Source organism: Enhydra lutris, unplaced genomic scaffold, assembly GCF_002288905.1.
Source record: "Enhydra lutris kenyoni isolate GAN:26980312 unplaced genomic scaffold, ASM228890v2 scaffoldscaffold219, whole genome shotgun sequence".
Classification (NCBI taxonomy): domain Eukaryota; kingdom Metazoa; phylum Chordata; class Mammalia; order Carnivora; family Mustelidae; genus Enhydra; species Enhydra lutris.
Window position 1 is genome coordinate 83739 of NW_019154303.1, and position 25044 is coordinate 108782.

At 45.2% G+C, this 25044-nt stretch overlaps 1 protein-coding gene across 1 annotated transcript in view; it reads left to right on the forward strand.

The window, feature by feature from the left end:
* LOC111140175 (contactin-associated protein-like 3) overlaps positions 1 to 25044 on the forward strand; it is a gene marked incomplete at its 3' end in the record, with an annotated part of 131376 nt that overhangs the window by 51378 nt on the left and 54954 nt on the right. The window contains exons 7-10 of the mRNA XM_022492516.1: positions 184 to 445; positions 5592 to 5738; positions 13787 to 13958; positions 21896 to 22002. Coding sequence (XP_022348224.1) covers positions 184 to 445; positions 5592 to 5738; positions 13787 to 13958; positions 21896 to 22002 — 688 coding nt within the window. The remainder of the gene's footprint in view (positions 1 to 183; positions 446 to 5591; positions 5739 to 13786; positions 13959 to 21895; positions 22003 to 25044) is intronic.

The following is a 25044-nucleotide window of genomic DNA, read 5'->3' on the forward strand; positions in this document are numbered from 1 at the left end:
AGGGCAGTGTCACGGTTTGAGGGACCTGTCAGGTCAGTCTGGATTGCAGCTGGATGGGGAAGCCTAGTTCTTAGGTCCTCGCTTGCTGGTAGGTTGATAGGAAACTGCACCTCTTGGAAAGCTCATTGTTCATGAAAGCATCCCTTCTGCCCCTTCCTAAATCCTTTTCCACTGTATTCACAGGGAAATGTGTCCTTCTCATGCTCACACCCACAAATTGTGCCCGTGACTTTTCTGAGCTCCAGGAGTTACTTGGCTCTGCCGGGCACTGTCGGAGAGGACAAGGTGTCGGTCGCTTTCCAATTCCGAACGTGGAACAGGGCAGGGCTGCTGCTGACCACTCAATTCCAACACGGGCCAGAGGCTCTCGTCCTCCTTCTTAATGATGGAAAACTCAGGCTGAGTCTTTCCCAGCCCGGACATCCAGCGAGGGACGTCACAGCAGGTAATAGGTGTTTGCTGTGACCACACGGTCCTCCTGTCACCTCTGCATTAAACGAGTGACTGAATCAGTAAGATACTCGTAATCCTTCTAGAGGGAGCTAGAGTTCTTTTACCTTTGAACTAGGTACATCCAGGCTGTTGTTGTGTGAGTCAGTTTGACCTGAAGTTAGCTGCAGATCACACATGCCTCTCAAAAAGTTTAAAAAATACGGCGCCTGGGTGGCTCCGTGGGTTAAAGCCTCTGCCTTCGGCTCAGGACATGATCTCAGGGTCCTGGGATTGAGCCCTGCCTCGGGCTCTCTGCTCAGTGGGGAGCCTGCTTCCCTTCCCCTCTCTCTGGTTGCCTCTCTGCCTACTTGTGATGTCTCTTTGTCAAATAAATAAATAAAATATTTTTTAAAAAGTTTAAAAAATAACCTAGTTATCAACTGATAGTGGGGAGTTGGCAGTACGCTTGAAACACTGGAGAACAGTAGCCTAAGTCGGAGTCCTGACAAAAGAGGTTCCTTATCCCTTCTTTTGAGCCTATATGCACACCAATCATAATATTTGAAGTTACTATTTTTCCCAGATTTTCTGTTCCATCGGGAATCCCTGTTTTGGATAAGGCTTCTTATAACAGTGGGCGAATGTTCTGCTCAGCTTCCAAGAAGGACCCACGTTTCTAAACTCCCTTCCAGGGTCGTGTTATCCTCAGAGTCTGGGGACTGTTTTGCATTAGAGTGCTGGTGAAAATGTAAAGCCACGTGGGTGTCCTTCCATGAGTGTTGACTACGGAAGGAGCGCCTCGCCTGACCCAGTTTACCAGGTCGGATTGAAAGCCGGGAATGAAACGGAGCTCTTTGTTTCTCTTTATAAATAAAAGACAAAATCTGACCACCGGCGTAGGGAGTTCCCTTGTTGGACCTCAGCAGATGAGCATAACCAGGGAGTGTCAAGTCAGATTTTGGAAATTTCTTCAATCTTGGTTTGTGTAGATTTACAAGCTGCGTGCCTTATTAATGGAGAGATGGTGTTTTGCTGTTGCTTCACGTGAGTACACACCATTCTCCCTTCCAACAACTGGGATTAGTTATTTAACTTTTTTTGAAGGCTGGCACTGAAATATTATAGAAACATTTTATTGAATTGATTTTTTAAGCTTTCACTGGACAACGTATTAGTTTTTGGAAGCAAACCAGAGGTGCATTTTTCTTGCTGCTTTTTTTAGGAGCATTTGAGGGGTGTTTTTTTTTTTTTTTTTTTTTTTTTAACCTTTGAAATACAGGCCTGCCTCCGAGATACTCAGGTCTGGTTCCAGACCACCCAAATACAACAAATATTTGCAATTAAGTGAACCAAATGAATTTTTTTTGGCTTTCCCATGCATATAAAAGTTATGTCTGCAGTATACCATGGTCTGTTAAATGTGCAGGAACTTTATGTCTGGAAAAACAATATACATGCCTTAATTAAAAAAATACTTTATTGCTAAGAAAAGGTGCCGCGTGAGCCTTCAGCGAGTTGTGATCACGGATCACAGATCAGCATCACAAATGTCACAGTGACGAAAAAGTCTGAAGGATCGTGACACAGAGGCACAGAATGAGCAGATTCTGTTGGAAAAATGTCCCCGAGAGATACCCTTTGGGCAGCGGGCCACGAGGCTTCAGCTGGAGAAAGGCGCGGTGTCTGTGAGGCACAGAAAGTGAGGAAGAGGAGACAGATGGTGACTGGTTTTCATTCCAAACCTTGGATGAAGTGCGAAAGCACCTACCAAACCAAGAACCAAAGTTTAAAGGCTGAGTGAGACGTAATCACGCCAGATGCCAGGAAAGGACACCTGGTCACCGTTCATCCTGCTTCCAGCTTTTGGGTCCTATTTCTGAATAGTTACCTCAGTGTGTTTGTGAAGGGATCTAGAAAGGTCCAGAGTGTACAATCTAGTGTCTGTGTGCTTGTGGAGCTGGGCCAGCGGAGCGGCGTGGTGGAAACAGAAGGTCAGTGGGGGGGAGGGGAGCGTGCATTCCCTTTCTGTAGGAAAAGACACAGTCCACCCTTTCCGGAAGAGCCTCAACTGCCCAGGGCAGTGTTCTCTGCAATCAGGATGGATTTGAGACAAGCTGGTGGGAGGGCTGTGTGAGAGGACTCGCCTCCCAGGCCCACTTCCAGAACCACCTCTGTGCTGCTAGGGCTGATGGGCTCGAAAGTGCCACCTGTATTCTCCCCAAGCCTCGGGTCCTCGTCGTTGGAGTGACACTAGTGTGACTGATGGTAGAAGCAATGATGTTGAGCCTACAGACCACGAGCCCAGTGCCTGCTAGTCAGCAGTCACTCCAAAACCTTTAGCTCTCATTATTCCAAAACTAGTCCTGAGACCATCACTGGCCCCCCAGACTGAAGCCTTTGTGGAGCTGGGGGGTGAGTGGGAGAATGAGCATCTTGTTCCCAGTAGCACAAACCAAAACACCCCCGCCCCTCCCTTCTCCATCCATCCTTTGACTGTAGTGCTGCCTGGGAGACAGGCAGTTCGTTCCGTCAGAAGTGGGGAGGGTGGAGGACACACAAAAGAAACACAAAGAGTGAGAATTATAATGGGGAGAAACAGAATGATCATAAGAGCAGGCATTTCACTTTTAAATGAGAATGTTGAATTTTATTAAAAACAGTCTTTTATTATAGAGGTAAATGGCATCTATTACCCATTCAAGGAGATATTCTGGAGTGTTTTCTGCAAGTTCTCCCAGGAAATAACTCTAAGTCCTAGACAGGTGGGTGGAGGGGGGCGGACAGGAGGGAATTTTAACATCAGATTTTATTTTATTTTTTTTAAAGATTTTATTTATTTATTTGACAGACAGAGATCACAAGTAGGCAGAGAGGGAGGCAGAGAGAAAGAGGGGGAAGCAAACTCCCTGCTGAGCAGAGAGCCCAATGTGGGGCTCGATCCCAGGACCCTGAGATCATGACCTGGACCGAAGGCAGAGGCTTAACCCACTGAGGCACCCAGGCGCCCCATTAACATCAGATTTTAAGTGGATGTGGTTCCATCCCGACAGATAATATTAGGTAAACTTCAAAATAAATACCAAATGACAAGAGTGGAAGGGACACTCCCAGGTTCTTGTTTGTGGATTCCTTCAGCTCGAGGGCTGGAGGATTTCCTTCAGGACCAGTGTCATAATGTAGGTCTTGAGTATCTAACCGCAATCCTCCATATTCTGTTGTCGGCTTTCTCATCATTGCTCATGAACCTAACCCGTGTGGGGTCTTTGCAACAGTTTTGGATTCACAAATGTGACACAGAAAGTGAGAGATGGGTGTACATGGCAAAGAGCTAAAGTCCCTGAAAGGGAGTGCTGGGAAGTACCATCGCTCCTGTTTCACAGTCTGAGAGGAGCGGAGGCATCGTGATTTTTACAGTAGGGTCTATGACCTTCTGGGTCAGGCCAGAAACATATTTCCTGTGCACATGGGTCTTGAATCCATGTCAACATCACTGATGAGAAATGAAGCCAAGACCAAAAATGCTGTATTTTCATTTTTAATTGCAGTATCATTGACATATTAAAGAGCACTGGAGGGACATGGATTTATGGGGTTGATTGGGTTCCTTGGGCCAAACTCTGATACCAAATTAAATATGCCTGGTTAACTTTCCACTGGAAACATGGCCATATTTTCTTTGGGGTGATACCCCATGAGCTAGAAAATAACTTCTGACCCTTGCAGGTTGACTTCCAAACTTAGAGGGCTCTAAGCAGTCGGCACCTTTCTCATTTGCAAGAGGTATAGGCTAATCTATCAGGACAATTCCCCAAGACGATCAAATTAGGGTCAGGCAGGGTCATGCGCAAGCTTGGGCACGACATCAAAGAAGTCAAAAGAGTCTCACTTTCTTGTTTTTCAATGAGCTGAAGTGTTTGTTTACGACCTGTTTCCCTGTTGGGCAAGACAATTTCTAAAGATTCCAATTATTCACTGTGCTCCTTCAGAGCAGCAGGTGTCTCTGGGGCCATGACAGTGGCTGTGACCTCTCCGTGGAAGGGAGGAGTCCCTTGCTTTTGAACGAATGACTCACTTTGGCCAGTGGAATATGGGCATGAAGGCAAACAATTCCCTCATCCAAAGTTAATGATAACATTTAAAAATATTTCCTACTGGGTTTTGTCCAATTTTAGACAGTGATTGAGTATGCACACACACACACTTTAATGCGATGCTTTCTAAACTTTACATTTTGTTCTATGGATTTACATGTTTCAGTAATACTTAAGTTGCTGATACATTTTTTCTAAAGAGTTATATTGATATATATGATATATTTTTCTAAATAGTCTACCAAAATTATATATAGTAATAATACATGAAAGTAGGGACAAGATTTTATTTTTATAACAACAATTTTGGAAAATCTTATGCTTCTCAACATCCTAAAATATTAACAAACTAGAAGAGGGGGACGTGCGCCCTGTGCCAGGGGACTAGGATATTTGATCATGTTAAGGTTGTTCAGGATCCTGTTGGTATTAGTCCATTAAAGCCCTAGCACTGGGAGAAACTAAGATTGCACTGTCCAAGGCAGAATGTTTGGACTTTCCACTCTTGAATCTTCCTTCCCCCTTCAATTCAGCTTTCTTTATTTTCTCTTTTTTTCTCCCTGTACTTTTCTGATTTAACTGAGTGATGAGAAAGTGAAACACAGTCATTGCCATGTGCACATATGTCTTAATACTCTTAACTGATCACAGTAATTTTTGATAGAATATAATTTGTGTTAGAACACGACTGGCCAATCTATGACTGTGGGAGGTCAGATGCAAGGACCCTCTGGAACCACACATTTACTCAATGAGCCTCACTCCACAGGTAACCCCTTCCTCCTAGAGAAACATGACCAGGATACCACGTGATCTCATTGCCTGTTAAGAAACCCCCAAGCTCACATCTGTCCCAAGCCTCTCCCTTTCTCTCTGAGAGGCCCAGCTGTCCTCTGTGGTGGGTCTCCATTGCCCAGCCAGCTAAATAACCTGGTGGGTTTCAGGTGAGTTCACGGTGAAGTTTGGTAGGGTGTCTAAGATCATGATTGTATTGTTTTCAAGCATGGCTCTGTGTAGCTGCATCTATAGGTTTTTAGGAATTTCTTACCCAATTTTGTTTACTTCCAGGTGCTGGATTAAGTGATGGGCAGTGGCATTCAGTGTCCCTTTCGTTGAAAGGAAATCACCTGAATGTGATGGTGGATGGTGAGGCAGCCTCTGTGGCTCACTCCCTGCGTGGACAGATTGATTCAGGGGACACCTATTATTTGGGCGGTAAGTGAAAGGAACTGGCGGTGCTGGCAATCAAACCATCCTTGTCTTTCCAGCTCCTGCCTTCTGAAACAACCAGCAATTTTAAATGAAGGAGAGCAAGGTTTCTCTTTCAGTTTAGTCAATGAGAATGTTGAGCAAAGACAGTAAATTTTTCTTAAGGACTTACTTACTTATTTGACAGAGAGAGCACGAGTGGGAGTGACAGAGGGGGAGGGAGAAAGGATCCCAAGCAGATTCCCCATTGAGTGCAGAGCCCGACATGGGCTCGATCTCATGACCCTGAGATCATGACCTGAGCCAAAACCAAGAATAGGGTGCTTAACCTACTGTGCCACGCAGGCGCCCCCGAATAAGGCAGTAAATTATGGCCTAAAATGCAAGCCTATGGGGGGCCTTGTTTTGATGTGCATTTGCTAAGATTGATTTTGAATTTAGCACTTGTTTCCACTGCAGTCACCTGGAAAGCTTCCAGAATGTTAGGGCCTGTCTCTGTCCCTAGAGATCTGCTTTCTCTGGCTCTGACGCCCGGGGAGTGGGCTCTCCAGGTGACTCTCTGCAGGCCACTCTGAGGGTCCTCGCTCTCTGTCTCTAACCTTTTGTGCTTCACTGTAGAGTATTTTCGGGAGGCCAAATAACTCTTAGAACCTTTCCTTCAGGTGTTTTTATGCGACAGTTTCCTTGTTGCATGTGGGCGGTCTTCTTTTTGTCAGTCGCTCTCCTCCCTGGGTGGCCCAGGTCCTCTGGTGTGGCCTGGGAGCCACCCATGGCAGCACCATTTTCAAGCCTGTCGCAGGTGCAGACGTAACTCCCCTGACTTCCTGAGCCAGAATCTGTATTTCCCCAAGATCCCCAGCTGCTCTGTTGCCCTAAATGTTCAGGAAGCGTTCTGTCGCCCACTGTGTACGCACAAGGACACCGTTACCTACACCAGAGCAAGAGAGGACACCCACTCACTACCTTGTGGTGAACGTTACTGAGACAACACCAGACCATCACCCCAACTGTGGGAGACGGCGGGTTTGCCTGTTTGGTAGAACTTTGACTGAGTCTGTCCAGGATCCGTGCAGCCAGGGAGGGGGAGCTCCTGAGGGTAACAAATGTCCGTTCTGAGGCATCTGTGTGAAGAGTCTGAGCCACCAGAAGCTTAGGCCTGTCAGTTGTGAGACTTCTTCTAATCGTGGCTGGAAGCCATCCTTGATATTATTCCTGTTTCGCACTTTATGGTTTTTTCTTTCCAAAATAAGTTTGAGGTCATGGTGGAGATAACTTGATAGCCCAACAAGAAAGTATAAAATCCTCCCGAGGAGTTGACAGTAAGCCCACACAGGGCGTTTAATCTTTCAAGCCCCCTAAAGCAAGCCTCCACGGTCAGTGTGGAGTGGCACCAGGAGCATTAGAACATTGGATTGGTCGCTTCCCCCCCCTGCCAAATATGATGCACCTCTGACCCAGACAGGTTTTTAAACCTTTATGCCTATGATGGATTTTAGAGCTCTGCAGAGGAACCGATTCCTTCAAAACTAAATAAAGAATTTATCCAGGAGCTGTAACTTAAAATGTGAAAGATTTTGAAGCACTAAAAGGGATAGGAAGAAAAATCCTTGCTGTATTGTTTAATGGTGCAAAATGGAATGCTTGTTATTTTGTATTAAAAAGTTAAAAAAAAAACTTTCTAAAAACACAGAGTCTTCTCTCATATTTGAGCATCGGGCATGTTCCAAATGTGCAACGCACAGCTACATGAGAACAGGTACTTTCCATAAATACTTACACGTTGATGTGATATGGAGTCACTAAGTAATTCATGTATGCGTTTTAAAATACTACTCATGTTTCTTGAAAGAGCGTTTGTGGGCTAACCCCCTAATGTACACAATTAAACACTACAATGCTTTTAATGTCTCCCTCTCCTCTAAATTCTCACTCCCCCAGTTAAGGATTACCCTGCCCCCCCTTTTTACTAGTCTTTGTATCACCTTTTTATGTTTTAATCAACGTGTAGCACCGTGTCAGTTTCAGATGTGAGCATATGACTCAGTGTTTGTATACATTAGGAAATAATCCCGCAATAACTAGTTAATATCCACAACCATACATAGTTATAATTTTTCTCGTCATGAAAATTTTAAGGTCTACTTTCTTAGCAACTTTTAAATAGACAATAAGGTATTATTAGCTGTAATCACCATGCTGTACATTGCTTTGCTATGACTTATTTATTTTACAACTGAAAGTTTGTAATTTCTGATGTATTGCTTTTCTTTAGAAGCTATATCCATGTAGGTGATTTCACACAGTAGTGTTCTGTGTTCTGTGTCCCCTTGCTTTTCAGTTTACGCATAGGGCACTACCGTGTGCCTTCTTCTGGGTTCTTTTTATTGTTATTGCTGTCACTGTTGTTCTAGATTAGTCTTGGAGATCCAGCCCTGTGAGTATTTATAGATAAAGTTAATTAATTTTTACTGCCCTGTGGTTTTGATGTGTACCACACCATGTTTCACTTATTAACTCCGCCGTCCCGTTTTACTGTGGAGCAACAGCTGGATGGTGCCCACTTTTTGCTATTATAAAAGATGCGATAAATACCCTATGGCTGCCAGTGATTTTAACGTTTTCCTTATGTGCAGCTATCAAGTTTCCTAATATGCATAGTCAATTCAGTGAAACAGCCTTTGGTTGTTTCCAGCCTTTGGTCTATGAAAGGACCCTAGAGACTTGGAGGCAATGTGTTGAAAAAAAGCACAATAGGCTTTTCTTACGTGTTTTCATAAAATTGTGTTGATGTGCAGAAAAACTGTCTCATTAGTATAGTTTCCAATAACAAATCATGTCTCTAAGATGAGCAGAATTACAAAGTTCAAACATCCCATGAGAGAGTATAATGACTTTTCTTCATTACCAGTTTGCTATTTTTTGGTTGTGATTAAAATTTGGCACTGAGTGGCAAAAATAGTGTAAGATCTTGCAATCACAGCACATTATCTGTAACTAATGTGTAAATTCAGAATGACCTGTGTGTACTCCGCTGTCAACACCCACTTGATTCCTACAGAGCAATTCCAGGCACTGATTCAAACCAACGTTTTCAACTCTCCTTTTTATACCAACGTAACAGCATCTTTTTTCCTGGAGAAGGAATATACACTTTCCAAACAACCCAGCTAATGCCATCACCAAGCTGGAGCAAACACTCAAAACCAAAACACCCCAGTTTACTGATGTTAAATAAGGAGATGAGCATTATTTGTTGTGAAGGAAAAGCAGGAGAGGCAGGTCTAGGACCAGTGAACATGCAGCCCAATTCTCAGTCGATGTGCTGTGCTCAAAGCTGTATGCACAGGGGAAGAATCCCTTTTTCAGAGCCCCTCATCTGTATGGTCTGTTGGACTCCCCAGCTCTGTTCTGGGGAAAGGGGTGCAGGTCAGTTTCAAATTGAGTGGGAACTTTGAGACCCAAAGACGTCAATGCCAGAGATGTTTTATCCAATCCCAAGAATGGTGTATGCCAGTGTCTCTTTAATTATCTTCTTAATGGACGTCCATCAGGACCAGAATATGCATTGTGTTACCAGGGAAATCCACTTTATCCAGTCCATGCTCCATAGCAGATGCGGTATTCATGGCAGCCAGTGCCCCATGTTCCGAGACCCTCCTTAGCCCGCTCTCCTGATGAAGGTTCAGTGGCAAGTCCCTGCTCACCACGTGGTCAGTGACTCTTTTTTTTTTTTTAAAGATTTTATTTATTTATTTGACACAGAGAGAGAGAGAGATCACAAGCAGAGAGGCAAGCAGAGAGAGAGAGAGGGGGAAGCAGGCTCCCCGCTGAGCAAAGCCCGACGTGGGGCTCGATCCCAGGACCCTGAGACCATGACCTGAGCCGAAGGCAGAGGCCTCAACCCACTGAGCCACCCAGGTGCCCCAGTCAGTGACTCTTTTTTGCCATGCTTTCCCATAAGGGCAGATTAGGGCGTCTTCCTATTACAGTTAGGGTGGCTATATAATTTATTGTCCAAACCAGGATGCTTTAGTGAATGGAGGGGATGATCTTGATAATTATGGCAGGACAACAGGCATAAAGCAGAGCTCTGTGGCTTTCTTTTCATGACAAAGTTCCTCTCGCAGATTTGTAGACTTTTTACATGTGATGCAGGTTTCCCTTTTCCCTTTTCTATTTCTCCTGTGTGAGTTTGTAAATTGTTCTTCTGACAACAGTTTTGCTCTACCCTACCATACACAGAGTTCAGTGCCTGCCGGGGAGGGTAGTGGGAAGCTGCTGTCCTCTGGATTCCTTCTGTGGGATCGTGGTGCTGTCCACCAGCACACATGCCCTGCAGAGCTGGGAAACATCAAATTATGCTCCGAATTTCACGAGGGTCCTTGTGTGTGTGAGGCCTTAGCAGACCAGGGAACAATGACGGCTGTAACGAGGTCTCACCTCATGACCCATTCTGGGGTCTTGACATCCAGCGACAATTTATCTGTCATCCTCAGAGGTACTTAAATTTCTGACTCCTTCCATGTTGATGGGTATGTTCCACTGACTTAGCAATAACTATCCCCGTCCACTTTCACTGTCCATCCCGAATCAGGTCATGGAGGAAGGACCCTCTGCCATCTTACCATTGGGACTTCGGGCAATCTGTGTGGATGAACAGACAGCTGGTGGTCTGGGCTTGTCTTGGGCCGTGGCACCCCTTGCTTCTTGACCTCTCTCTCATAACTGGAGCAAGGAAGGACTTTGTGGTTTGACCTTTCCTTCTTAATATTCCGCTTTGAGAAAATTTTCTTTGTGACTGCTGGATTCAGTTGAGTCTTTATAGGAACACTGAGTTACTGCACTGTATTTTTTCTTTTTCTCTCTCTCTCTCTTTTTTTTTTAGAGAGAGAGAGAGTGTGTGTGTGTGAATGGGGATGGATGGGGAGGGGCAGGGGCTAAGAGAGAATCTTGCCCAGTGCAGAGCCCAACATGCGGCTCGATCCCACGACTCATATCATGACCTGAGTGGAAATCAAGAGTTGGACGCCCAGCTGACTGAGACACCAGGCGCCCCAGATACTGCATTGTATTTTAGATGCGTCTGAAGTTTGTGATCTGGAGAAAGGGGAATGTTTATTGGCTGAACGTTTCTGATCCTGTATCCTAATGTTCTCAGTCCCTAAGCACTGTCAGTGGAAGTCGCCTATAAAGACACAAAGATACACCAGGTGTCTTCCAAATATATCCAACCTTCCAGAAATTCTTTTACAAACATAAGTGTGCATATTTTCACATAAAACAAGGAAAAAGGAAAGGGAAACTGGACAGTTTGTCTGTTCTTTGTGATGTAACACCACATTTGAAGTGTCAACGTCTCCATGAGGGTAATTTATGGGGCTTCATTGTGCCCAACAGTGGGTTTCACCGGACGAAGGCCTTGGCTGGTTTTGGGGTATATTTGTCAGGAATGCAAAGCCTCAGTCACTGAAAGAAGAGGAAAGATGACCATGCGCGTCTTGTGGAAATTCTTAGGCACAAGCTTGTGGCCATTGGGCGGGAACGAGAGGAGGCTCTGTCTTCAGTCCCTGTCCTTTGAAGGTGCACCAGTGACCCTCATGACAAAAGTTCAGACAGAGGAGAACAAAAAACATGTAGGTATAATGAGTAAAATCTTTATGAAATTACTGACTCCAGGGGCACCTGGGCGGCGTAGTTCAATGTCTGACGCCTGATGTCAGCTCAGGGCATGATCTCAAGGTCGTGCGATCCGGCCCCACGTTGGGCTCCTGGCTTGAGTCTCCCAGCCTCTGTCCCTCCTCCCCTCATGCTGTCACTGTCTCTCTCTCTCTCTCTCTTTTTCTCACATAAACAAATCTTTCTAAAAAAAATAAATTACTGATTCCATTTCATTTAAAATATAAGAGACTTCTAAAGTAACCTCAAATACCACCTGTAAATATTACCAAAAACTTCCTTAATATTTAAATGCTTGGAAAATGATTTTTAATGATTTTTTTTTAGAAAGATGAATAGTTATGACTCTGTATTTAACAAATTAAAAGAAAACATTCTCCTGGAAATGATGTCAATGAGACATAATTGTATAAGGCACAGAATGAATAAAACAGGTGAGTTTCTCAGGAATCATAAAATTTATTTCACAATTTCTTGGAATTAAAAGAATATTAAATTATTTAAAAATGTGCTTCTATTGTGTTTGCATCTGAAAGTAAAATACTCAATTAAGTGAATGCTTTGAGATTTTATCCCACGTGGCTACAGGTAGGTTCCCCAGGAAGCTGGCTCTCTGCTTGGGAGACTCGTGTGTACGGTGGTTTAGTGAGGTTAGTTCTCAGGAACGACCCTGCTGGGGGCAGAGAGCAGCTGGGATGAGCAGAGACAAGGCGAGGCGTGATGCCATTGCATAGAGGCCTCAAGGCAGCTCTGAAGAAGCATTTGCCCCTCAGGGACGTCCCAGTTGAGGCTTCGGGTCACTGACTCATCCATTGCATCCGTGGGCACTGGCCGTCCCTGGGGAGGGTACCACCCATGAGACTCAGCTCCCTGCAGCAGGGCAGTTCCTGGGGAGAACCTCAGTCCCCAAAATGAGGGGTGTGTGTGAAATGGAGATGAAGCTGTGTCTATAGATTTCTCCTCATGATGGCCTTTCACCAAAGCATTTGCAGTGAGTGTGTTTCTCTTTTCCTGTCCCCTGGGAGTCTGGAAGTGCTCACATCGAAGACCTGTGATTGCTTTGAGGGCAGCTCTGCAGAGGGTGGGAGAACACGTGCCAGCCTGCTGACCCGAGGGGAAGGAGGCAGCTCTGAACCCTGATCGGCTTTGACTTTGATTTCAAAGCTGTGTCCTTGCTCATCATGGGTATAAGAGCCTTGTCTTCGTGGGAAACCAGGGGGATACAATAAAACAACGCCTAGGCATTGAGGTTTGTAACGGTAGAAGATAACCTGATTCAAATTTTTAAGGGTGTTTTGGAGCAAAAACTGATCTGAATCACACAACACCAAAGTAGAAGTGGTCAGGAGTGCTCCGTAGGCAGGAGCAGGGGAAGGGCTCCCGGAGAGGAGGGGCGGCAGCAGGGAGAGGAATTACTGATCGGCTCCGGCTGAAATCGGGGGTGGCTGTCTGGGGCCGCTGTCTGTAGGTTCTGGTTTCAGAGCCACACGAAGCCACACGAAGCCACACAGAAATCAAACTCATTTACAGCCTCAGACTCTGGTTTGCTGTCCTGGGCCACTAAAGCTTTTGGTGAGTCATCGTAGTCTGATGGCCTCTTTCCTTCATTAATTTAACAATAATTTACAGCAAGCGAATTAGTGAATGCAGCAGAACTTGTAAAAACTTACTATTATTGAAAAGAGTCAACGCCTGTTTCTTCTCGCATGGGGTGCTCCAGGATGCTAACTTTTCTCCGTTATTCTCAGGGCCGTATCGTTGAGATACTTGTTAACTCTGTGTGTGTGTGTGTGGGGGGGGAGGTATTTGACTAAAATGCCTCATTCAGAAGCAGTTGGAAACGTAAGTCATGTACATTGTCGTTAGATGTCTCTGACCGTGTACGGTCAAACCTTGTTTGAACTGTGTTGCGCTTGCACACGCACACACGCACGCCCAGAGTAGGAATCTCACATACAGAGTTATTTCTCAAGCATTTTAAATTTCGTAGGTCCTAGTAGGCCTGTGATTTTTTTCTTTCTGATTCTCTTATCCCATGGTCTTGTCTTTATAGAGTTTAATATCATGTTGAAAGGACCGATTTCTTTGGGTGGTTTCAAAAGAGAAATCAAACTCAGCTTAGAGGAAATGGGCCTTGACTCTACTGGTAGAGTCTACCTTCGGCTCATCTGTCCACCAGCCTGGCTCGAGTTGTTATTTCTGTGCTTTACCAAAACCAGTAGTGTCTGTTCTCATCCGTCCACTGCCCTGTCCATGAGGAAGCGTAATCTTCAGGCGTCTGCGAGCAGGAGGCGGCAAACTTGCATGTACAGAATACTGATGGCTGCTTTGGTGACGACTGTTGACTTTCTCCTTTGTGTGTCTCCGTGTTCATTCAGGCTGTCCCAACAGCAGCTCTGGCCCTGGATGCGGAGGTCCCCTGGCCGGGTTTCAGGGCTGCCTGAGGCTCATCTCCATTGGCGACCAGGCGGTGGACCCCATCACGGTACAGCAGGGGTCGCTGAGGACTTTCCGTGACCTCCAGATAGACACCTGCGGCCTCACCGACAGGTAAAGCCGTCCCAGGTCATTTTGACATTCCTGATTTCAAAATATTTGGATAGTGGGTTAAGAACAAATGAGCCACTGAGGGGGAGCACCTCCTTCTAGCCCCTTCTCTCTTCCTAACAGTTGCTCCTTTCAGATGGTGTCTTCTTAGAAGATGTACTATCATGGTTTTCCTTGCATGTGTCCCCAAGCCACTTAGTTTTTACAGAATCCTGTTCGTGGTGCCGTAATTGTCGATGAGTATAAGTACTGATGAGTAAAAATACTTCTAAAAATTCTTTCACGGCACAAAAGAGATTAGAATATTCTAGAAAGATGATGAATCATTGAGGACCAGGAGGTTGAAACCACATGTGGTCAGCGGGATTCACCCCACGTTCCCTTCTCTATATGGAAAATGAAAAGTAACTCTTCCCCTAGAAGGGTCTCAGCCTTGGGGATTCCTAGTCACACAAACACAAGGGGGAAAGGAGGGAACCCAGTTACCACACACTGAGCACGGTACCGGTCAGTGAGGACATAGTGGGGGATGAGTGCAAGGGGACAAGACACAAACTTCCCGCTCTAAAATAAGTAAGTGTGGAGACATAGTGAGCAGCATGATGACTGCAGTGAATACTGTCGTGTGTATTTGAAAGTCGCTGAGGATCCTGAAAGTCCTCATCGGAAGAAGGAACTTTTTGTGACTGTGTGTGGTGCTGGATGTTAGTGAGGCTTATTGTGGTGATCACATCACAAGATACACAAATACTGACTCATTCTATTGCACACCTGAAACTAATATGTTATAAGTCAATTATACCTCAATTTAAAAAAAGAAAAACAGAAAGAAAACCCCTGAAACCGTAGGACGTTAAAATCGCGAATTCTTGCAACTTTATTCAAACTGTCTTGTTTGTCGCGCTCTTGGGCTTTCAGGTTTTCTAGATAAAAGGGATGGCTTAGCTTGATGACATTAAATTTTTTCTGTGCCTGGTATGTCTGCCCTTCCGGAAGCAGGACTGACTTACGGTCCTGTCGAATAAGCGAGCACACTCCAGACACCCTCCCACATCCATGTGTGGCCAGCCTCTTCCAAGTTCACGCTGTGCAAAGTGCTTTGTGCAGTAAATCTGTTCCCAGTTTAACGGCACTAGTTGGAATCCCGTGTCGTGTCCAATAAAGTACACGTTGTGTTGCAATTTGGCAGTGTGTTAGAAAACCGTAAGTTCCAGTAGCTTGAAATATTAACTCATAAGAACTTGCTTTCCTTAATGCGGATGTTCATGGGTATCGTTTACATTCTGTTCATTTGTAGGGGCAAAAGGAGAGTCAAAGAATTAGGCAAAAACTCTGAATCCTAATTCTCGGATTATGAAATGTATGCTGGCATAGGAACTGGCTTCTCTGTAAGTTATAGCTTCCGCCAGCTCTGGAATCCTGAATCTTAGTATTGGGAGGGGGTTCAGAAACACTCGCTTGGAGGTAGGGTACAGCCCTCGCTGATGGGAATGGCTGTCAGTGGCTCAGCTGGGTCAGGGGTCAGGGGTCAGGTTGTTGTTCAGTCGTGGAGCTCGTGAAGCTCACAGGAAGTTACTTCAGTGCCCTGGGAATTCCCACACAAAGCATGATGCAATCACAGTGTTTCTCTCACATAAGAAATGCATGTTGAGCCTTTGTGCAGAAAGGTCTTTAGCCAAAAACACACAAAAAACCCCCAAACAAAAAACCAACAACAAAGTATGCGTGAGGTATGCCTGTGTGTGTGTGCGTGTGTGTGTGTGTGTGTGTGTGTGTGTGTGTGTATCACCAAAATAGAAAGATTTCCCATATCACACCTAAAAATGGTTGTTAGAAGTACATACTAGCAATGGATGGGGACCTCTGGGATCTGGGATATTAAGTTACCTTCCCTGCTCAAAGCAGAAACTGAGGTTCATGGCAACCCCGTACGTGGGCCTGAAAAGAACCATCGGCACTTTGGCTGATGTAGCCAATAATTGTAATTTTTTATGGTTTTCGTGGTTTAACATCAGAAAACATGTCCTTACTCTGCACTGTTAGAAACGTTCACTCTTCCTTGGTGCTTCAGGCCACACCTCTACCTCCATGTTCAATGCACCACGAAGTAGATTCATGTGGAAATACGACCGAGCAGCCATCCATGCCAGGCTCTTGCCGGCACGTGCTCCGTGCCGACCCCGGCCACCCGTCAGCCCGCACCTTGCTTGTCCACAGCCAGTCATGCTGTGCTCAGGTGAAGCTGAGATTTATGATTGAAATGCAGGCGATTTTGTAACTCTTATCTGTTGGGCAAAGGAGTTAATAATTCACGATGCATAACAGCATTCCTGGCCCAACGGCCCAGCAGGGCCCATCAAAAAAGATGTTTGAAACCGGCTGGGGATATAGGAGACCTTCCTGAGCTGCACAAGGACTCATGCATATGGTGCTCTGTGCACCCCAGGCTCCCATGACACTGGGAAAGCTGTGGGTTCTTGGGGACAAGGCTTCGGGAACGGGGTTATCGTGGTGAGGGATCATGTCTTACAGCAATCATGTTTTGGACATTAGGATTTCATGTCCTATAACTCAGGTTACACAGTCCTTTCCAGGTTTCTTTTAGGATCACAGGAATGCCACCTTGAACATCTCTAGGCACGGACTGTACTGATGGGGCCGCTTTGCCCACCTCTGTGGACTTTGGCCAGCATTCATCTTCTAGATGCTAAGGGCAACATCACGTGCTCTACGTGTTGTTTTTTAGAGATCAGTAGACTGAAGTGGAACTGTGGGGGGGTTGTGGAGACATGCGGGACGGGTGCCTAATTTGTGCTGGGACAAGGCAGGGCTATCAGAGAGGAGGGAGAGACACCTACCCTGGAGTGGAAGGTGGGTATGTCAGTTGAGTGAGAGAGGCTGGACATCCAGCGAAGGTTCAGCCATGAGCCCAAGCCAAAGTTCCGCCACGAGTCTGCCTGTTTGAACATGGCTGCTGTAGAAATTGGGTATCTGAGGACGAGTAGCAGGGATGGCGAGAGATGGGGTTGCCTGGCTGGGAAGAGGCTACATCACAGAGGCCTGGTGGCCAGCTCAAAATCCAGACACTGATCTAAGGTTCCCCAGGAAGTCACTGAGGGCTCTGTGCTAGGAGGCCACTTACACAACTAAGCAATACTGCCAACGGGGGAAGATGGTTTGGGTGTGGGCCACAGAGGGAGGGTGTGTGGCCCGGAGGCCAGGTAAGGGGCTGCCTACCCATGCGAGAAGGGATGATAGCCTGAGGTAGGGAAGAGAAAAATGTAGATGATGTACACAGTGTTTGGTGTACAGAAGCGCAAGCTCATGAGTGCGTGGCTATGGGGGGATGGAGAGGGACCGGTCAGGATGACCCTCGGGTTCTGGCTCAGACATCTGGATAAAAGGTGGTATCACCACTCAATGGAACACTGAAGAAGAAGCATGATTTTTGGAGGCACAGAGTCAAGAGGCTTAGTTATTAAATCTGAAGATATTTTGGGAATCATAGAAGTACAAAATCCTAAAGTTGAGAAGAATCTTAAGCATGATATCTATTGAAGTTTCTGTCTCAAAGTGGGGATCTCTTTATCACCATAGAGAAGAGAATCCTGCTTCTGTTCTATCTTTCAGGAATGAGACCCTTGCCCATTCACCAAATGGTTCATCAGTGTCCTCTTTTCCACCCAGATTTCTACCATGAGTCTTCATATTTCCTGCTCTAAGTCTAGGCACACTTTACCCCCATAGTCCAACAAGTACTCAGTGAATTCCCTTCATTGGCTCTCCTCTAGGCTAACGTCTGTTCTCTTAGCAATTGTTTAGAGGTCAAGGCATTAAACACTATCTCAATCCTGATTGCCCTCCTCTGCACCAACTGTGGCCAACATCTTCCCTAAATACGGAAGGGACCTGGTCCATGCATGATATGTAAGATTCATAACCTCCCTTCCCAAAGAAACTGGTGCAGGCTAAGCTCACTTCATCTGTGTGTAAGCATCACCAGCATGCTGGACTTGTGGTTTCCACCAATCACAAACGTGGGAGTGTGCCGCCATTTTAGTTTTCTTACTACAACTGGTGCCTCTCTCTGGTCTTCCTTGTGCATGCTGGGTCCTGCCAGGAAAGCTGGAGGTTTGGGGTAAGGAAGCTGACCTCAGGTGTGCAGAGTCAAGGAAACTGTCCTAAATAGGCCAAGGACATGGGACAACAGTCACTGAGGGAAGGGCCCGGATGCGAACAGACCTGCTCTATAATCACTGGAGGTGAAGAGATGTTCTTCCATTTTCCCAAGAAGCTCAACTTCTAGTTCTTGGCATGGAATCAGGTGTCTTCCACTCAAATGCCAGAGACCTGGCAGGAGAGTGTTTATGTGTGTCCTTTGAAAGACATTATGCTCATTTCCAGCACCTTCCTCCCAAAGAGCAAAGGAGTGCTAACTGCATAGGAGTAGAAGGAATCCAAAGTTATCCATTCCTTTGACTCCTTGAGAGAAATAGGCATTGAGCTCCAGAGGATAACAAGTACTTATGTAAGTTCCTGCAATGTATGAGGCTTTTGACTATATTGAGAGCTTTAACTATATAACAAGAGAGGCCATTTGGCTTGTCAGGACCCAAGTAATCTGCCTTTAAATTGATGTCGGTCTTCATTTCTACATCATTGACAAAGTTGTGATGCATAACATTCCTTTGTGAGGATATTAACAAACTTGTTTTACCCATTCCTCATTTGATGGACATGTAGGTTGTTTCTACTTTTTGACTCTTATGAATAATGCTGATATAAACATGAATGTACAGGGTTTTGTGCAGACCTGTGTTTTTGGTTCTCTTGGGCAGATACCTAGGAGCGGAGTTGCTGGGTCAGGGGTGAGTTTGTATTTAACTGCTTGAGGAACTTCCAGATTGCTTTCCAAAGTACCATTTTATATTCCTAGCAGTGACATAGAACGGTCCAAATTCTCCTCGTCCCTGCCTGTCCCTGTTATGATGTCTTTTTGATGAGAACCATTCCAGTGGGTGAGGAGTGGCATCTCGTTGTGGTTTTGATTTGAGCTTTCCTAATTACTAATGATGTCAAGCATGATTACATACGTGCATTTTCTATCTGGTCATCTTTTGTAAGGCGTCTGTTCAGATCTTTTGACTCTTTGGACCCAGTTTTTAGTTGGTTGTTCATTGCCCTTATTGTTGAATTTTAAAAAGTTTTATCTATATTTTGGATATCCATCCTGTGTCAAATACGGATTTTGCAAAGACAGTCTTCTAGTCTGTGGCCTCTATGCTCATTCCCTTAAGTTTTAAATTTTAATGAAGCCTGAATTATCAATTTTTTCTTTCATAGACCATATCTGAAAAGTCATTGCCATGCCCAAGGTCAGCTAGATTTTTCTCCTGCGTTCTCTTCTGGGAGTTTAACAGTTTGGTATTTTACAATTAGGTCTATGATCTAAGTTGAGTTAACTTGAAGTTCTTCTAATCTGTAATGGAAAAGCAGTTGACGTATTGTATTAGTTTTAGGTGGACAAGAGAGTGACAGCCGTTACATACATTATGAAACACTCACGCTGAATGGAGTCATTGCCACGTATCAGCACACAAACTTATTACAATATTATTGACTATATTCCCTCTGCTGTATTTTTCATCCCTGGCATTTATTTTATAACCAAAGTCTGTACCTCTCAATCCCATTCGCATTTTGCCTTCTCCCCTCCCCCGTCACCTGGCAACCACTAGTTTGTTCTCATGTTTATGAGTCTGTTTCTCTTTTCTGTTGTCTTTTGTTTGCTCATTTGTTTAGTTTTTTCAGATTCAACAGTCAAATGAAATCATATGGTATTTGTCTTTCTCCATCTGACTTATTTCACTGAGCATAACACCTGCTAGGTCCATCCATGGTCCATCAAATAGCAAGATTTCATGTCTTCTATGGCCGAGCAGCCTACCGTTGTGTGTTTATAGACCACACCTCCTTGTCCACCCATCTGTTATGACTACTCCGGTTGCTTCCATGTCTTGACTGTTGTAAACAATGCTTGCCATGAACATAGGGTGCGTATCCTTTTGAATTCATGTTTTTGTTTTTCTTGGATGAATACCCAGAAGTGGAATTACTGGACCATATGTCATTTCTATTCTTACTTTTTTGGGGAACTTCCATACTGTTTTCGTAGTTGATGCACCAGGTTACATTCCCGCCAACAGTGCACAAAGCTGCCCTTTTCACCACATTCTCCATAACACTTGCTATTTCCGTCTTTTTGATACTAACCATTCTGAGCGGAGTGAGATGAGATCTCATCGTGCTTCTGATCTGCCTTTCCCTGGTGATGAGTCAAGAGCATCCTTTCATGTGTCGTGGCCTCTTGGGAAGACATCTGTCCAGATTCAGTGCTCATTTTTTAATTTGTTTTTCTGATGTTGTGTTATATCCACTCTTTATATATTTTGGTTATTAAGCTCTTATTAGCTATATCATTTGCAAATATCCTCTCTCATTTGAAAGGTTGCCTTTTTGTTTGTTGACGGGGCAAAACTTTCTGAGCTTGATGTAGTCTCAATAGTTTATTTTTGCTTTTGTTTCCCTTGCCTGAGGAGGCATATCTAGAAAAATATTGCTAAGGCTGATGGGCAAGGGTTTACTGCTTATGTTTGCTTCTAGGAGTTTTATGGTTTCAGGTCTCACATTTAGGCCTTTAATACATTTTGAGTTTATTTTGTGTGTGGTGTAACAAAGTGGTCTAGTTCCATTCTTTTGCATGTGGCCGTCCAGTTTTCCCAACATTCATTGAAGAGACTGTCTTTTCACCATTGTATATTCTTGCCTCCTTTGCCATAGATTAACCATACAATTGTGGGTGTATTTCTGCACTCTCGCTTCTATGCCATGGGTCTCCGTGTCTGTTTTCGTGCCAGTACCATACTGTTTTGGTTACTGTAGCTTGGCGGTATAGTTTGAAATCCAGAATTATACCTCTAGCTCTGTTCTTCTTTTTCAAGATTGTTTTGACTATTCACAGTCTTTTGTGGTTCCATATAAATTTTAGGATTTTTTTTTGTTCTAGTTCTGTGGAAAGTACTATTGGCCTTTTGATAGGCACTGTGTTTAATAGGTAGATTGCTTTGGGCAGGAGGACGTTTTAACAATACTAATTCTTCCAATCCATGAGCATAGCATGTCTTTCTGTCGGGTTGTGTCATCTCTGGTTTCTCTCATCAATATATTATAGTTTTCCAGGTACAGGTCTTCCACCCCCAAATACTCTTCTAGCCCCCGATGTCTCAGTTTGCTAATGACCCATTTGTCAGAGCAGGTCCCATGCTCAACCCAGGTTGAAGAAGGCTAAGCCTCTCGGTGGGAGGATCTGCAGGTCCCACTGCAAGGACATGGAGGCCGGGAGGGGAACAGGTGCAGCTGGCCACCTTTGGCCTTTGCTAGTACTTTGACTCTGATCATGGATGAAACCAATCTTGCCTTATTTGTGAAAAAGCAAACACAATTTTTTTAAAAGATTTTATTTATTTGACAGAGAGATCACAAGTAGAGAGAGAGGAGGAAGCAGGCTCCCTGCCTAGCAGAGAGCCTGATGTGGGACTCAATCCCAGGACCCTGAGATCATGACCTGAGCTGAAGGCAGAGGTTCAACCCACTGAGCCACCCAGGCAGCCCCACAATTTTTTTTGATAGAATCTGCAGTGTGTAAAAAATCCATCTGCTGCCAGCACAGAACAATTGGTAGCATCTAGTGGGTTTCTTAGTCTGCAGTGGGTACTGCATTAGGAAACCTTCTCTACAGACCCAGCAGGTTTTGTCCACGGTCTCATTTTTCTCCTGAAGGCCCTGTTGGTACCATGTTTCACTGTAGCAGGTTAGCGCTAAGACTCACATTTTCTCCTGACCGAATGTGGGGAAAAGCCGGTGTATCTGTTTTCTTGCAGGTGTTTGCCCAGCTACTGTGAACATGGGGGCGAATGCTCCCAGTCCTGGGACACCTTCAGCTGTGACTGCACGCACACTGGATACACGGGCGCGACCTGCCATTCCTGTAAGCCTCACACCTTGCTGTCTCAATTTCCGTGCAGTTCCTTTTCCTTTCCGTGATTTGGTGTTTATGTGTCTGTATCTGTGCAATCATGTGGTGGAAAACACCAAAGCAGTAGATATTTTAGAGACTAATTTGTGTCTGGTTTGGTTATTTATTTATTTTAGAGGTGGGGAGGGGCCAAGGGAGAGGGAGAGAGAGAAACCCAGCCCTGTATGGATCCCGACATCAGACTCGATCTCATGACCCTGAGATCATGACCTGAGTTGAAATCAAGAGTCGGACGCTTAAGTAACTGAACCACCCAGGTGCCCTTGTCTGGTTTATTTTTAATCAATTTTATTTCCTAGTGATGTTATGACAGCTTACAGAAATCCATAGTATCAAATAGGTCTGGAAAAAATAAAACAGGAGGCAAAGGAAGATAAGTATAGGAAGATAAAATATGACAAAAAGTGAAAAAACAAGCTCCCCCCCAATACAAAAAGCAATCTAGATGGCATGGTGGTGCTACTTGTTCTGTTCCTTGGGTTGGACCCAACCTTGGTTCTCAAGTCCTGTCTGCCAAAATAAAGAGGACAAAGTACTGATGGTCAATATTTATAAAACCACATGGGGAGAGTCTCCGGAGGAGCACAGGATGGGAAATATCATGGGGGTGGGGGTTTCTAGATGTCAGCCAGAAGCCGGGCAAACATTCAGGTCCCTTGCAATCTTGATGCTCTTTGATGATGGTGGTGGTTTACACACTGGGGACTTACCACATGCCTGTGGGACCCTCACTCTGTCTAGTTCTGCATGTTTCAACTCCTTTAACCCTCAGAACTGCCCTGGAAGGTAAGTGCTTTATTTTCCCCACTGTGCGCTTGAGGAAAGACAGAGGTCAGCTCCTTTGACCTTGGTGACACCGCTGCCAGCGAGGGCTCTCGACCACCGACCTCTCCATCCCATTTCTTCCACCTTGAATACCAGGCTCTTTCCTGGAGAATTATTTTCTCAATTTCACAGCTAAGCACACTTTATTGACCCCTAATTCATTACTACTAGAAGCTCACGACAGAGCCCCGAGATCCTCACTGCTTTCTAATTACTAGCTTTTGTTGTCTATGTTTTTATTCTACTTTTTCCTTTTTTTGTGTATCAGTGACATTTCTTTTATTTAAATTAATTTATTTTTATTCCAATTCCATTCATTAACACATAGTGTATTATTAGTTTCAGAGGGAGAGGTCAGTGACTCATCTGTCTTCTGTAACACCCAGTGCCCATTCCATCCCATGCCTTCCTTAAAGCCCATCACCCAATGACCCCCATCTCCCCCACCCCTTCCCCTCCAGCAAACTTCGTTTGTTCTCATAAGCATCTCTTATGGTTTGTCTCTCTCTCTGATTCCATCTTATTTTATATTTCCCTCCCTTCCCTTATGCTCCCCTGTTTTGTTTCTTAAATTCCAATTTTGAGTGAGATCACATGATGGTTGTCTATCTCTGATTGACTTACTTCACTGAGCATAATACCCTCTAGTTCCATCCATGTTGTTGCACATGGCGAGATGTCATCCGTTCTGATGGCTGAGGAATATTCCATTGTATTTTCACACCACATCTTCTTTGTCCATTGATCTGTCAGTGGACGTCTGGGCTCTTTCCCTGGTTTGAATATGGTGGACATTGCTGCTATAAACATTGGGATGCACGTGCCCCTTTGGATCATGACATTTGTATCTTCCAGGCAAACACCCAGTAGTGGAAATGCTGGGTCATAGGGTAGCTCTATTTTCAACTTTTTGAGGAACCTCCATACTGTTTTCCAGAGTGGCTGCCACCATTTCTGAGTCCCTTCATTTGTAGCACGTCTCCCTTCTCTGGGCCTTTAGAGAGACAGCATGACATGAAAATTCACTGAGCAAAGCATGGATTGTCCTGATCTAACCTTAAGTGAACTGAACCCCAGGGAAGCAGGCATCATTGTTGGGATGAGAAGGCCCAGTCCCCAGCCCAGGGGTTTCTGCAGAGGGGACAGGAGGCTCTGCAGACAAAGGGAGGTCACTCATCCCCACCCCCAAAAATCCCATAAGTTAAACCAGAGAAATTCTACCTGCATCTCTATTTACTATTATGATGCCAGGTAAGAACTTGCCGAGGTAACTATTTGGAAGGAGCTGGGCATCTGGGCAGTCTGAGGCTGAGTGACTGGTCTAGAGTTGCAGCTAGGAATGGGGTGGCCTCCTACTTACAGTGTCTGCCCATCCCATCGAGCAAGGTGTCCTACACAGACTTAATGACTAAGGCACAGTTGCTTAAGCGTTATCAGTAACTCTGATTTAAACATCGCTCCAAACAACTCTGATTGAAAAAGTCCCAGGTGTCATAAAAAAGCGTCTTTCACTCGTGGCCTTCGTAATTGGATTCGGTCGAATGACTGAACTGACTTTATTCTGATTCTCTGTCTACCGAAGTGAAGGCGGGATAGTTCCAAAGCCACAGGAAGGGATCAGAGACCATCAGATTTTGGTGTTAGTGTCCAGCGAATGTGTCTGCATTCACATGTACAGCAGGTGTCTTCCTAGTGTTTCCTTCTCTGCCTCTGGTCCCCAGGCAGGCCCAGCCCCAACCCAAATGTAACCACCATTAGCACTTAGCGTCTGTCCCTCTGGACACTCTCCTAGGCAGTTACGAGCATATTATGTATTTGCAGAAACACAAACATGAGTGGGCAAACTGCCAGCACGTCTGGGAAAGCAGTCCGTGTAGTCTCTGTGGCCGTGAGTGGACGGTGGTGCTAGGTGTGTGACAGATGGGGCCGTGAGTGGACGGTGGTGCTAGGTGTGTGACAGATGGGGGCCGTGAGTGGACGGTGGTGCTAGGTGTGTGACAGATGGGGCCGTGAGTGGACGGTGGTGCTAGGTGTGTGACAGATGGGGGCCGTGAGTGGACGGTGGTGCTAGGTGTGTGACAGATGGGGCCGTGAGTGGACGGTGGTGCTAGGTGTGTGACAGATGGGGGCCGTGAGTGGACGGTGGTGCTAGGTGTGTGACAGATGGGG